Genomic DNA, 14,582 nt, shown 5'->3' with positions numbered 1-14,582 from the left:
GCCGCCACGCAGCGTGCCTGTGTCACCCCTGAGCACGCTGCCAGCCTGGGGTTGCCCTGAGCCCTGCCCTGTCTGTCAGCTCTCCAGCTTGCTTTGTCCCTACATTCATCTTCCTCCTGTTGTTGGACATGTGACCGAAGGCTTTAATTTATTCCCAGCTCTCCTCTCGGTAATTTATCCTTTGTGCTCTTTGCTGTCTTGTATTATTTAATTCTGTAAAGCGCTCTGGGATGCAGTGCGTATGAAAGATGCCGTACACAATGGCATTATGCTGCATTGTTGTGATTTGTAGGCCTTCTGGATTTCTAATTCCAATCGCGGCGGCGGCGGTGGTTATTTGTGTTACGGCTGCACCTGATGGCCGTGGTTGGGTTGGGCTTCCCTTCCAGCCCTGCCTCCAAACAGGGCGCCAAGGCTCCCTTTGGCACGTCCCGTTTTTCACATTTTCCCCTCTTGCCTGCACCCAGGTACGCCATTGACCGCAGCACGGACACAGAGAGAATCTTTGACATTGATGCCAACACGGGTGCCATTGTGACAGGAAAGGTCCTGGACCGGGAGACAGCGGGATGGCACAACATCACCATCCTGGCAATGGAAGCAGGTGAGCAGAGGAGCAGCCGTCTGGGCTGGACCACAGTTTGATGGTCATTTCCTATGGCCATCTTCCCTATGGCTATGCCACCACAGGGCCTGCACTTGCAGTAAGCACAGGATCTGTTCGCACCAGGCTGGGAGAGGCAGGAGGGAGCTGAGCGGCTGTGAGGGTTTTGTTGGTTGATCTTCCCTCTGTCTTCGTGATCCTGAGGCAATAGAGCCCAGCTTGGATGTTTCCAGCAGAAGTTCTGTTTGTCGTTTCTATTCCGGTAAAGAAAGAAAAGAACAAACCTGGTCCTGCTGCTCAAAGAAGCTTTGAATAAACTCCTCTTGAGGAATGAAAAGAAAATAATAGAAGCAAAGGGAAGGCTTTGATTCCCTGCAGGTGCTGTGCTGAGGGTAGGAAGATGGTGGGGTTGCCCTGGGCATCCTGCTGCCCTGTAATGTTTGCACAGGGCTTTGGTGCAGGGTCTGTGTTGGGTCCCCAAGGACCTTAGGGAACACTCAGATTCTCCATGTGTTCCTTTTTCTGAGCCTTAAGATGGAGACTGACTTCCATTCAAGGCACTGTGCTGGGAAGCAGAAAGGCACTGCCAGGTTTTGTGCTTTGGCTGTACAACACCTCCCAGTTCCCGCGGACATTTGCCAAAACCTGCTCGTGGGATGAAGCCTTTCCTGGGCTTTTCTCTGACACACCCCACAGGGTTCCTGGTTCCCTTTTCTTTGCTCATTCTGAATAGGAAGATGCCATTCAGATTCAATGCACCAGGGCTTTGTCTGAGGGCCCAGCAGTTCCTTGTGGCTGCAGAATGGTCATCGTGGCAATGATCCACTCATTTAAGGCTGCCCCAGAAAGGGCAGTCAGTGACCTGGCAGACCCCACTGCCCTGGGCTGGGACCTCTGTGGCTCTGTCACCCCATGGGATGCTCTGTGCCCAGGGGTGGGTGAGCTCTGCACAGCACTGCCCCGCTGCCGGGGGAGGAGAGCTGATGGTGCTCAGCATCCAGAGGAAACGTGAGGTGACAAGAATCAGAAGGAAAATATTTATACGCGGCATCTAAGATTTCAGAGCAAGTCAGTAAATGCTGCAGCTTCCCTCAGGCAGGAGCGCCTGTCAGGCTGCATCGCTTCAAAGCCAGGGAGACTCCAGCGCTTCGACTTCTCCCATCAGTGGGCTCTGACTCATCCATTTTAACTGCCCAGACATTCCTCCCCGTGACATTATCCTTAACGTTTTGTAATCATGAAATATTAATGACTGATACTGAATTTAAAGCACAATTTATGTCTGAATCCTCAGGCAGAAAGGGCAGTTGTAAAGGTAAGGCCTTCAGAGTGACGGGGGGGGACGACTCGGGAGCGGGGCATCACAGCACTGCCCTGGGGCAGCTGGGGGCCCTGTGCTGGCAGTGTGTGCCCCACAGCTTTGCAGCACTGCCCTGGGGCAGCTGGGGACTCTGTGCTGGCAGTGTGTGCCCCACAGCTTTGCAGCACTGCCCTGGGGCAGTTAGGGGCTCTGTGCTGGCAGTGTGTGCCCCACAGCTTTGCAGCAGTGCTGCCTGGTGTGTGCTCAGCAGGGTGTGAATGCCCATGCTGAGGCTGGCATGGCACTGCCCAGGGGTGTGTAGCCGTTCTCCACAGCAGGTATTCATCCATAACTGAGGTACAGTGTCAGCTTTGGTGGAGATGTGAGCCTTATAGAGCCAGGTGCCCAGCTCTGAATCTGGTTGGGGCTGGAGGGAAGCTGTGCCCCGGTGAGCAGCTGGGGTGCAGTGTCCTGAATCTTGCCTTTCCATCCCTGGCAGCACTGCCCTGCGGGGGTTTAACAAGCAGCAGCTGCTGGGAACGTGCCAGCTGGCAAAATGTGCTCCTGTGGCCAGGCTGGCTGCTTAGATTTGCACAAGACCTAGCAGCAGGTGCTCCTGCTATAGAGACCACATCCAGGGAGGTATGCCCCACCTGTAGATAACTTGAGAGACTGTTTGCATCCGAGGAGCAGTAAGAGAAGCAGCAGAAGGCTCCTGATGTGCCCCTGCAGGCTGCTGCTGTGCACAGTATTTGGCCTTGCAGCAGTGCAGCCAGCGGGAAACATGGGAACCGTTCAGCAAATCTGGGCTGGGACCAGGCCAAGCACTCCCAGAAATAAATCTTCATCTCACTCACAAGCTGTTTACCTTCCTTGGGCTAATATTAGTGATTCTCTTCCTGTTTTCCTCTTTGCTCATGTAAAATGATGAGGCCTTGACTGCTGTGTCCACTGCTGGTAATTGAGATGATAAATCTTCCTGCTGGAGACTGGCTTTAATCAGAGCATTGTGTTTGGATGCGATTTAATGACTCTCATGCTGCTGAGTCTGGGCAGGGCTCAGGAGAGGTGAGAGCCATTTGTATGTTACTTGGCTGCTCTGTTGTTTCCACTTTGCTTCCCTGGAGCTGCGTCGTCAGCCCCAGCTGCTGGTGTTGGCCCTGTGTCTGAGGAGCTGTGCCCCAGCCAAGCCCCTGCAGTGTCCCTGCTATCTGTGCTGCGTTCCACAGTCCGCAGCTCTGCTGACAGCTGTAGAGCTGCCCTGTGCTTCACAGCTGGAAAGCAGCGGTCCGTCCCAGTCTGCATTTTATTCTCCCAATTTGCTGAGACGGTGAGGATTAAAATTCCACTCCTGGCACTTCTGGCTTCTCCACTGATGTAAAAATTCTGAATTTGGTATTGTACCAATTTGGTCTTGATGCAGAAGAGAGCGGTTTGTGTGCTGTGCCCAGTGCAGAGGAGTGCTGCAGCCACAATCGCAGCCCGTGGCCCGGGAGGCTTTACTGGAGCTGGGCTTTGGGCTCCAGGAACGCTGCAGAGCAGCTTTCTGTCTGTGATGTGGCCACACAGCAGGGCAGTGCAAATGGTACAACTGCTTCAGCACAGCTGGGTTTGGGTTTGCACAACAGAGGTTTGGTTGTGAAAGTCCAAAGCACTTCATCGTGAATTTGCATGAGGGTCTGAAGAGGCACCAGCTGGATCCCAGCAACTGCCACTGCCCTCCTTTCCTGCTGCAGAGGGGATGGTAGAGCATCTCCACAGCCTCTTCCCATCATTGCCATCTTCATCCACACAGCTCCCAGTGCTTGTGGAGCAGTGGGGCATCCTGCTGGCGGCTCTCTGGGAGCCTCTGCCTAGGGCAGAGCCCGGGTCCCTTGCATGATTGCACTCCTGGCTAACTGAATTAAAGAAGCCACTTGGGGCTGTAAGTTCAGCCAGGGCATTGGTCTCAGTGTCGTTGTGCAGTGGAGCCCTTGGATGACACCCAGCCCAGGGAGTGCTCCCATGGCAGCACAGGGAGCGGAGCTGTTGGGGAGGTGCTGCAGCATGGAGCTGCATGGCACAGCTCATGATGCAGCATCTCCCACACCATCAGGCCTAGGTTGGCAGAGGCAGCTGCCAGCCATCCACCCGCTGCGTTCCCAGCATCTCCCCTGTGTTCCGCGTGTTTTCCATGTCTCTTTCCTCAGTCTTTTCAGATTAATAGCATTCCAACTCCTGGAGGAAATGCAGGAACCCGACATGTTTAATTTTAATTTAGGGAACCGTTTAGGTAGCAGCCTGGTTTCCTCGCTGCTGTCAATCAGGTTTTCTCAAGGCTGACATCAATTAGTTTAAAAATATTGAATGTAATTTTGCCTGACACAACATATTGCAGCCACTGCAAAATATAATTTATTTTAGAAGAAGAAATAATTAAACTAATTTGCATGTCAGTCAGCTGAGATGGGAGAGACAGCGCCACGGAAAATGACTTTTTTCCTCCGCGGTCGCGCTCAGTCCCTCCGCGACACACAGTGCCCTGTTGTGCTCTGCCTGGTGGTGGTGAAGAGAGCATTCATGTGAGGGGTGGGAGCGTTTCTGTGCACGTGGAGGTGCTGCACAGCTGTGCTTTGGGGATGCAGCAGTGATGCTGGCAGTACTGCAGCGTGCTGTGCGCCTTCCATCACCGCCATGCGCTCCTCATCGCGCTTCTGACCGTCATAAATCCACTTAACGCTCCGCCAGCCGCAGGAAGGCTGTTTCAAAGATGGTTTGGAGATATTTTTATCAAACGCATCCAAATATTTTTCGTATGTTACGCCTGTAAATTCAGGTGCTGGCTGAAAGGAAGGGGAGGTTTATAAGGAAAGTGACTGAGGAGCCTTCACATAGATCATGGTACCGCTGGAATACAGAGGAGCGGATTGCGCTGCTGAGCTCGGTACTCCTGGAGATGGCTGCATCAAAGGGGGTCTGGGAGCACTTGGCAGTGCTGGGATCTGCTCCTGCACTGGGGGAATGTGACTGGGGAGAGGAGGAGGGGGACCTGGGCTGCTCCTTCTGCGCTCTGCCTCCTCTTTTCTCTTTCTGTCTCCTCTCCTCTCAGTGGGGCAGTGCCAGATTCCTTGCACCATAGCACTGAAGTAAGGGTCTCCATCTTCCTACTGGAAGTGAGCTGAGGATGGTGAAGCAGTGCTGTCACCCTTCTCCTTGCAGGAGCTGAATTGATTTCCCCTCAGATCCTTTGCAGCCCCAGTGGGTACAGAGCACTGCCCCCGGGTCCCCACTCCCTCCTGCTCCACTGCCTCCCACTGTCTCTCCCCCTGGAAGTGATGGCAGTTTGTTTCATTGCACCAACATGCTTTTTAAAATAACACGGTGTTCCAGGCTTTTAGTCACGACTTCTGCCTCCCTCCCCCAAAAGCAACCATCTAATCACCAGAGCAGCTGCTCTGGGTGAGAGGGAGTGATAATGCACGGGTGAGGTGAAGGCAGCTCCAGGAGGGGGCTCAGGTTCCTGGCTAATTATGGAGCAGTGTTAAATCTCCCCTCCCTTGGGTCCTCCTCTACTGATACATGGGGGACAGTATTAATTTTGTAGACAAACAGACAGCAGAGCTCCTGCCTGTGAGAGGAGAGGCACTGGGTCTGTCTGAGCTGTAACCTCTGGGTGGAACAAAGGAGATGGAGAATGAGGAATTCCTCATTCCTGGAAGCATGTGAAGAGCTTCAGGAAACATCAGGCCCTCCACAGTGATTTGCTGGTAGAGAGGGCACCCTGGGGCACATGCTGTGATCAGAGCTGTGTGTGTGGCTCCAGGCTCTGCGCGTGTGCCCTACAGCAGCTGCGGTACCCACAGCTCTGACCTGACCGTGGGGCCTTGCTCCCAGCTGGGCAGAATGGGCTAACAGCAGATTGCTGGGAGTCCTGGGCACACAGCCCAGCCGTTGGGCTCACTTACTGGGAGACATGAGCAGTGAGGCCAAGCGGTGCTCTGCAGGAGCAGCCGACCTGCAGAGGTCACCCAGCATGACCCGCCACAGCCATAGTCAGATGGGATGAGGAGGGCTTGCTCCCTACCAGCAGCAGATGGCACCTCCTACTGCAGCTTTGGTTCTCCTTTGTTTCAGATAATCATTCACAGGTGTCAAGAGCCTCTCTGCGCATCCGCATCCTGGATGTGAATGACAACCCTCCCGAGCTCGCCACCCCCTATGAGGCTGCGGTGTGTGAGGACGCCAAGCCAGGCCAGGTAGTGAGCACCCCGGCCCTTCTCCCAGGGCTGTGCCAGCTCTGTGCCACCAGCAGTGCATGCAGGGCAGGGGCTGGTTTGGTCCCTGTGGTGCTCCACTGTTTCACACCCTCAAACGTGACCCCACTGAGGCTGTGGGGCGGCTCTGGTGCTCACCTCTGCTCTCTCCCCACAGCTGATCCAGACAATCAGTGTTGTGGACCGTGATGAGCCTCAGGGTGGTCATCGTTTCTACTTCACGCTGGCACCTGAAGCCACCAACAACCACCATTTTTCTCTGCTGGATGTTAAGGGTAAGCCCTGCTGGTGGATGTGAGGGGCTGTGGCTGTGCTGGGTGCAGCTCAGGAGCCCATAGGTATCCCTACAGCTCCTGGTTCTGAGATGGGCCCAATGAGTGCATTTTCTTATAGTGGGTCCACCAGATTCCTCCTCTGTTGCAGAGCGCAGTCTGCTCAGCTCACTGTGTTTTCAGGGCTTGTGGTCCCTTCTTTGGTGTGAAATCTCCAACCTGCCTGCAGGCAAGGAGATGAACACGTGCCTGTTTGCAGCATTACCATTCATCCCTCTGCAAAGCATGCTCTAGAGTGTGTCAGCCCCAGACTGCCATGAGGGTAACTGGGCAGTGCCCTGCGGATGGGCAGTGGCCATGGGAGCAGCCCCAGGGATGCTGGAGGGAGCAGCAGTCAGGCTGTGTTTGTGTGGGTGGTGGCAGTCCTGGAGGGCAGTTATCATGCTGTTCCCTGTCTTTAGTGGGTGTTCTTGGTGAGTTTAGGTGCTGATTTCAGGTAAGGACAGCAAGGCCCCTTGCAGCTAGTGGGGTCTTCTCCAGCCAGATGTGTGTTTGCCACAGGGACCAACCCAGGTGGGGGCCAGCAGACTGTGCAGCAAGGCTTTCTCCCTGTTTAGCATTATTAGGGTTATTCAAACAGAGCTTGCAGCAGAACTTCCAACAAAATTGTGGAAGAACCAATATCGTTGTGTCCTGAAAAGCACAGCTGTCTCTGACCCACGACCCCCCCTGCACTCATAGGGCAGCTGGTCACCAGACTTTTGCTTCTTAGCATATAAGCAAGCTTTAATCCTCCACAAGATTTTGCCCCACGCCCAGCGATTAACTTCCTTCCCTGAGCTCAGGAAAACATATGGGAGCTCTGTTCCATGCTGGTCCATCCCTTCCTGCACCCTAATGTCAGCTCTGGGGCTGCAGTGCCTGCTCTGAGCTGGGCTGTGCTGGACCCAGGCTGGGGTCCTGCTGGGATCGCTGCTGGAGGGACCTGGGACTCGGCAGGGGCTGCTCCACTGCCAGCAGCATTGGGGTCAGCCCTGCTCGTGCACTGGGGCTCATGGGCAGGGACCCCAGAGCCAGTGCTGCAGGGCAGAGCTGCAGGAGGGCCCAGGATGTGTCCCCCCCCCCCCCCCCCAGAGCTGCTGCTCTCATGAGTGGGACGACGCGCTCATCACGCGGGGTAATCCTCCGTGCTAAATGATCCCACAAACCTGCATGTGGTGCAACACTGCATAAAATGAGTAAAAGCTGGCGTCACCTCCCGCCTTCTGCTCTCGGTAAACAAATGCTGTTGCTGCAGGGTTATTCCCAGGGTGTTTGGAGACCCTCCCAGTTGCCAAGCGGTGCTTTCTGCCACAGCAGGAGGCGGTGGCTGCCTGTGCAGATGGAGGCATTCCTCACTTCTGCTGTGTGTGTGCTTTGCTGTCATCTCCCTTTGGTTTCCCCCTGCCCTGACTCCTCCGATCCATAGCAAGCCCTGGTTGTGCCCCTCCTCTCCCCGGTTCCCCCACTGCACTCCGCGTTGCCCCCCGCCCTTGCCTCGCCCCTCTTCCACTTATCTCTCCTCCTCCATATAAATATCAGTGGTGACAAACTGCTACCACCAGCCCATCTGTTTCTTTGTACAAATTTGTAGCCAGTTTTGAAACGTGATTTATAAATATTGCTTTTGCAGCCAAAGAGTGACACTGATGGATGTCAGCACAGATGGATCCGCTAAGCTCTCGCTTAAATCCTTCTCATTTTTTGCTTTGCACCTTCTTCCCTCGGCTCCCACCAGGCAGCAGAAAGCCGTCTCGGGAGGGTGGTGTCCCCAGGGACCAGCATCCCCTTGGGAACACTCTTGTTGCAGACCGTTCTGCAAAGTGCCTGCAGTTACCGCCTGCAGCCCCGCTCATCAGTGCCCAGTGGCATGCATTGCTGCCTGCGCTGCCAAGAGCTGCCTTGGTGCCAGGTCAGGGATGTAAGAGCGAAAGGTGACCCTGCAGGACGTTCTGCATTAGCTGAATTACCGCTGGAGCCGCGTGGAGGACTCAGGCTTTTAGAAACAGCGCTGTTTCCTATTGGCATCTCTCGCTTTCTGCTCTCGACCTGTCCAAGTGAGTGCTCGAGCACTTGCTAATTCGTTAGATGTGAATGAAAAGTCGTTTGTGATAGCTGTGAACCCAATCTGGAATGCAGATGCTTTAGCAAATAAAGTGTCCAAAAGGGGAGATAGTGCTGGGGAAGCTGGCCTTGCCCAGGTTCAACCGGTGCCTTTCTAAAACCATTCACCATGCTGTGACTCCTAACTCACCTTTTGCTGGGCCTTTCTGGCCATAGAAAATTGATCACAAAAGGATTAAAGGCAATTAAATCCTGAAATCGTGTTCTCCAAGAAATGCTAATTGTGTTGGAAGAGACAGTAGAGAGCATCTAAGCCCAGCAACCTGGAAGGGTGGTAGATAATATGGAGCGACACATGGAGCTATTGACTCCGGAGCTCAAGGGCTAGGCAAGCAGATGTCAGAACTCTCTGCAGGTCTCATTAAGAGCTTGTAATGGCTGATAGAAGATCTAAAAATCATTGCAATCAAAAGCAAAATGTTAGGATTTGGGGATTGCCTCAGGATAGACAAAGCCTCCTCCAGCCCTGTAGGGATGCCTCTCTCAGCATGAGCAGCGCAGATGCTGATCGGATTTGGGGTGAAAAAGAGCATCGAACCTCTGCGAGGGCTGAGCCAAATGCAAGGGAGCAGCAGTGGTGCTGTGGCCTGGCATTCAGAGAACTGGAGAGCAGAAACAGGCAAAGGGGAAAAATTCTTCTCATAGCAGCTGCACCCTCTGGGAGTGGAAGGGGTCCCAGCAGGGACTCTGCATCCCCCGGGAATGGGACACGGAGGCTGCAGAGCAGAAGCAGAGAAGGGAAAGGTGGGCACCCACTGAGATGTGGGAGAGGGCACAGATAACAGCACCCAGGTCAGAGGTGGTCACTGTCTTCTGCTGTGCTGGTGCTGATCAAGATTGAGTTATGAGAAGGATTTATTAGCTCTGTCTTTGAAGCTGCCAAGAGCCTCTTTGGAGAGAGAGTCTGAGAGACATAATTATTTCATTATTCCTAGTCGTGTTATGCTCCTGCCAGTGTATATTGCATTCCTAAGCACTCCTCTCTCTGTGCTCTGACTGGTCCCTGTGCTCTGCTACGTTGGTTTCTGCCTTTTGTGATTGCTCCTCTAACAGGTAGAGGTGCTGCTTCCTGACCATTGCATCAGGTGATACCGTGTGGCATGGCATAAAATCTCTGCGTGTTCCTGGACCCTGTGCTGCCTTTCTCCTGTCAGCAGCTGTTGTGCAAGGAACAGGGATCCAGAAGGTGCTGGGGAGGGGCACGAGGGTGGCAGCAGGCGGAGGAGTTGGATGCAGGCACTGCTGGGGCTTGACAGGGGTCTGCCCATGGTGAGCAACATCCCTGGTGTGAACATGCAATTTCTATGGCTCTTCCTCCAGTAGGACGTGCTCACGTCTCCCCATTAGAAAAGAAAAATGTTGCTTTGTGATGACTGAAATAGTTTGGTGCTTGTAGTTTTTGTCTCTCCCATGCACCATTTTGAGTTGTACAGCCCCTTCCTGAGCAGAGCTTTCTCACACGGATCTGGCTGCTCTGCTGCTTTATTTTTACTTTGTGGGTTCAGCAATGAGAGTATTTCTCCCTCCCGCACTGGGCGGTGCGGAGCTCGGTGGTGCAGCGCTGTCAGAGCGAGCTGAGGGTGGCAGCTGCCTCTGCAACTTGCATGTCTATTTCCCCTTCATTGCCACAGACCATTTCTAAGCACACAGCATGCAGTGCTGCGCGGCAGGCCCTGCTCTCAGCAGGCTGCAGACTGAAGGGGATTCCTCGCTCCCCCGCTATGAGATTTGGAGATGCACGCTGGGGCTGCTCCCTCGGTCCCATGGGGTGGATATGGTGCAGGGGACTGGTGGGCCAGATCTGGGAGTGGTGCCTGAGCTGTCTGAGCTGCCGTGACCACATCTCCACCATCTCTGGGTGCCCAGTGCTTGCGATCAGCATGGACAGCTGGGAGCTGGTCCTGGCCTCTCGCTGAGATAGCACCATTAATGTTATTTATATCTCCCTGCTACGCTGCAGCAAGCTGAGGGAGCGGCACCGAATGAGATCGTGTTACCTTTGTGCAAACGATTAGCATAACAATTCAATTTTTCCCAGCTTAGCCTTGGTAGGGAATAGGAATCTGCTCTGCTCCTCCCTCCCACTCATTTCTGCACTGGGCTGTGCTGTGCCTGGAGTCACAGCTGTGCTGCAGCCCGAGGGCAGGGACCCCAGACAGCCTGCGGGCATAGAAGCAGCACACTCCTCTGCAGGCAGTCCCCTGCCCTGTGCAGGCTGCCCACACTGCAGCACTTGGATCTTTTCTGGTTTGGGAAGCATGAGCCAGCGCTGCGTGCTGCAGCCCTGCAATATCTGAGTGCAATATTGCCTTAGCCTTGTGATCTGGGCTCTGGGGTGGTTGCCTTTCTGAAACGTGCTTTGTGGGCAGGGAGGAATGAGGTTACCTGGAAAATTCTGTTGGTGGATGAAAGGTGCTACATCCAAAGGAAGAATTCCGCTAGTGAAAACCACAGCACAGCTCTGCATGGAGGGACAAGGTTTGGTTTTGAATCCTGGCTGTGTGCCATTCAGTGCAGCTCTGAACGTTGGTTGGTGTGGTCCTCTGCCCAGCGTCCACGCCTCTCCCCAGCTGGAAGGCGAGCTGAGCTCTTCAGGGCAGACCTGCATTCTCACGTGAACTGGAAGAGAAATGATGTTTTCCTGCCTTCTTTATGCCTATATCCCAGCCATCCCCAGCAACACAGCCATGCCAGCTGAGCTCCATGCTATGCTCTGCCCTGGCTGCAGCACGGTGCCCTGCGACCTGCCCGCATCCTGCCCGCCCCGCTGCCCTACGTGTGGCTCCTGTCCCTCTGTGCCCCGGTGCTCCCAGGCTGCACCGATCCATACAGCAATTTCCGTGGTGGCAGTCGGCCCAAGAGCCACAATTAAAATAGATGTCTTTTCCGATCGAATTGCTGATTGATACAGAAAGGGGCCAGTCCAACATAAATCAGGAGCAATGAGGAGAGAGGCTGCAGACAGCAGCACCTTGCTGCAAACAGGCCGATCTACGTTTTATTAGATAAAGTCTGCAGACAGTCGACAGCACCTTCTGACATCTGGCCGCAATTGTTCAGCCACTGTTCAGTCCTTTGCTGTCCATCTGGTTCTTCTGCTGGCCGGCTGTGAGTGGCACACACACAGGTGAGCAGGGAGCAGAGCTGATCCCAGGCCCTTCTCTTATCCTCCATGCTCTGGGTGGTGCATGGCTGCCCAGGCTCACCCCTGGCCCCGGAGCCCTGGTGTGTCACACAGTGGCTGTGTTATGGTACTGAGTGGTGCTGCTGAGCCCTTGAAGCAGCCACATTTGAACAGATGGAGCTGCTGGCTCAGAGGAGCTCAGCCTGCTCCTGCACAAGTTACAAAGGACCCAGGGAGTGCTGGGCTGGGCTCCTCCCCTCTGCCTCTTGGGCCTGGGGACAATTAGAGGCGCACAGCCCCTGCTTAGCTGAGCTGTGAGCGCTGGAGTTGGTGTCTGGACAATAATTTGTGCCTCTCTGCACCCCGAGGTTTCATCCTATGAGCAGAGCAGCTCATACTGACCCTGCTGTTTCTATGATGGAAATGACTTTGCTGTGGCTTTACTTCTTCCCTGCAGACAACACAGCTGCGGTGCACACACAGAGAGTGGGCTTCAATCGCCAGGAGCAGGACGTGTACCTGCTGCCCATTTTGGTGGTGGACAGCGGCCCCCCGGCTCTCAGCAGCACAGGAACGCTGACCATCCGGGTCTGTGGCTGTGACAGCACCGGGGCCATCCAGTCCTGCAACAGCACTGCCTACGCCATGTCAGCAACGCTGAGCCCCGGCGCCCTCATCGCACTGCTGGTGTGCATCCTCATCCTGGTCGGTGAGTGCTGCTCAGGATGCTGCATCGGCTCTGGCACTGCGTGTGCTGGAGCACCGGGGCACGGTGTGGAGAAGCAGAGCAGTGTGGGCTTGTCTGTGTGTGGGAATGCGATGGGGCTGGAGAGATAATGCTGCAGTGCCCTTTGGTTCAGCGCAGGGCAGCTGGAAAGCTGAGAGCTCTTCAGCACCAGGGTTGGCCTGCAGCTGGCTGCTGAGGGCTGCCAGGGCTCAGGGGAGTCCCCTCTCCTTGGCATGGCATGGTTCCCCGTCTCCTGTCACATCTCCATTTAGAAAACCCTTTCTCATAAGGGGCACTTTACACTGGTTTCATTTTCCAGTGCAGTGCAAACAAATTTCTGCCTAATTGCCCAAAAGAATAAAGAGCACGTCGGTGCTTAAAAGGTGATGGGCTGAATGGATGATGATCCAGGACACATCTGTGGCTTGCTGCTCATGCTCCGTGCCATCTGCTCCACAATTGCCCTCACAACATTTGGCTGCCGCCGTGATTCATCCCCCCCTTTTCCAATGCATCTTCCCCAGACTCCATCCGTTTGTCTGTCCAGCCGTGTGCTCATCCATCTGTCCCTCCCGTCTCAGTGGCTGTGCAGCATGTAAGAGGGATCTCCCGATCTGCACTGAGCCAGCATCTCTCATGGGTGCTGGTGTGGCACAACTGTTGCTCTCCGGCTGGTGGGAGCCGCCGGGGCTGTGCTCTGTGCTGCCGGTGCGCCCTGTGCCAGAGGGGTTCTGCCTTTGTGCCCTGGTGCAGGTTGAGCGTGCTGCTGCTGCACAGCACGTTGCCTGCTCCGACAGTCTCTGTGCTTCCTCCCCCAGTGCTGGTGCTTCTGATCCTCACGCTGAAGCGACACCACAAGAGGCACCTGACATCCGAGGACGACGAGGACATGAGGGACAATGTCATCAAATATAACGACGAAGGAGGGGGCGAGCAGGACACGGAGGCTTACGACATGTCCGCCCTGCGCAGCCTCTACGACTTCAGTGAGATCAAAGGCGGGGACGGGGGCGGGGGGCCGGGAGAGGGAGGAAACCCGGCCTCTGAGCGCCATGCCCTCCCGCAGTGGGTGCAGAGCCCGGACCTGGACTTCTCCGTGTTCAGAGACTACATCTGCAGGAAGGTGGAGCAGGCGGACGAGGACCTCTCCGTGCCGCCCTATGACTCGTTCCAGACCTACGCCTTCGAGGGCTCCGACTCTCCGGTTCCCTCGCTCAGCTCCATCAACACGTGGTCCAGCGGCTCGGAGCAGGACTTCTCCTACCTGGGGGGCTGGGGGCCGCGATTCCGGCAGTTGGCAGCGCTCTACGCGGGGCGCCGGGGCGAGGAGGACAGCGAGGAGTCCTAACGGCACCGCCGGACCCGCCGGGGGCAGTGGGTCGGGGGGGCTGTGCCGTGGGACCGGGGGTCGGTGTGGGCGCTCCTTCGCGGTGCTCCCGGTCGGAGCTGTGCCACAACAACCGCGCCGGGCGCCCGCGGGAGCGCTGTGACCGTCATAATCTCCTTAATGCTGATCTCCGTTAAAGCACTGCACATTAATTTAAGAAAGGGAAAAAAAATCTAATTCGAGAGCATTTGCAGGGGGGTTGTCCCCCACAAATTGTCATTTAAATAGATCCGTTCAGTGAGGCCCATTCAGGAGGAGAAGAGCAAACCGGGAGCCTTTTGTTGTTTAAATTGTTTTTGTCACTTGAGTCTCAGAGCATTCGGAGCGCTTTGATTCCTTTAAGAGCTTTCCTTGCAGAGGGAAACAAGCTTTTAATTCTGTTCTGCTTTTTTTTCGCTTACGTTTGCTCACTTTTTGGAGTCCTCTCTGTGCGCAGGGGATGCTCACGCTGTGGCTCCGCGGGCTCATCCTGCGCAGAGCGACTGCTGCTCGGCAGCTCACTCCAAAGCGCACTTCTCTGCTGAGCTGCAATCGCTTCTCCTCTCAGCTCTTACACCTTTCCTGTGCTTAACCGAATGGCGGTGACTGGATGAGTCTCTCCTGCCTTCCTGTGCTGTAAGCACTGGCTGCAACATCCCGTTGTGTCCCGTGGCCCCGTAGTGACAGATGGGGACGCCCTACTGCTGTGGGGGCACGGTGCCGTCCCAGCGGCGGTGCCCTGTGAGCGACCCGCGTGGACCCCTGCAGCACAG

The 14,582-nt window shown here is 55.3% G+C and overlaps 1 protein-coding gene across 1 annotated transcript in view; it reads left to right on the top strand.

The window, feature by feature from the left end:
- Positions 1-13,791, top strand: part of CDH22 (cadherin 22) — a gene marked incomplete at both ends in the record, with an annotated part of 34,121 nt that extends 20,330 nt beyond the window's left edge. Inside the window, 5 exons of the mRNA XM_079543402.1 lie at positions 468-604; positions 6,018-6,139; positions 6,315-6,432; positions 12,174-12,425; positions 13,262-13,791. Coding sequence (XP_079399528.1) covers positions 468-604; positions 6,018-6,139; positions 6,315-6,432; positions 12,174-12,425; positions 13,262-13,791 — 1,159 coding nt within the window. The remainder of the gene's footprint in view (positions 1-467; positions 605-6,017; positions 6,140-6,314; positions 6,433-12,173; positions 12,426-13,261) is intronic.
- Between the last annotated feature and the right edge of the window lie 791 nt (positions 13,792-14,582).

This window comes from Tetrao urogallus (assembly GCF_951394365.1).
Source record: "Tetrao urogallus genome assembly, chromosome: 16".
NCBI classification, from domain to species: domain Eukaryota; kingdom Metazoa; phylum Chordata; class Aves; order Galliformes; family Phasianidae; genus Tetrao; species Tetrao urogallus.
This window is presented reverse-complemented; position numbering and strand designations above follow the sequence as displayed.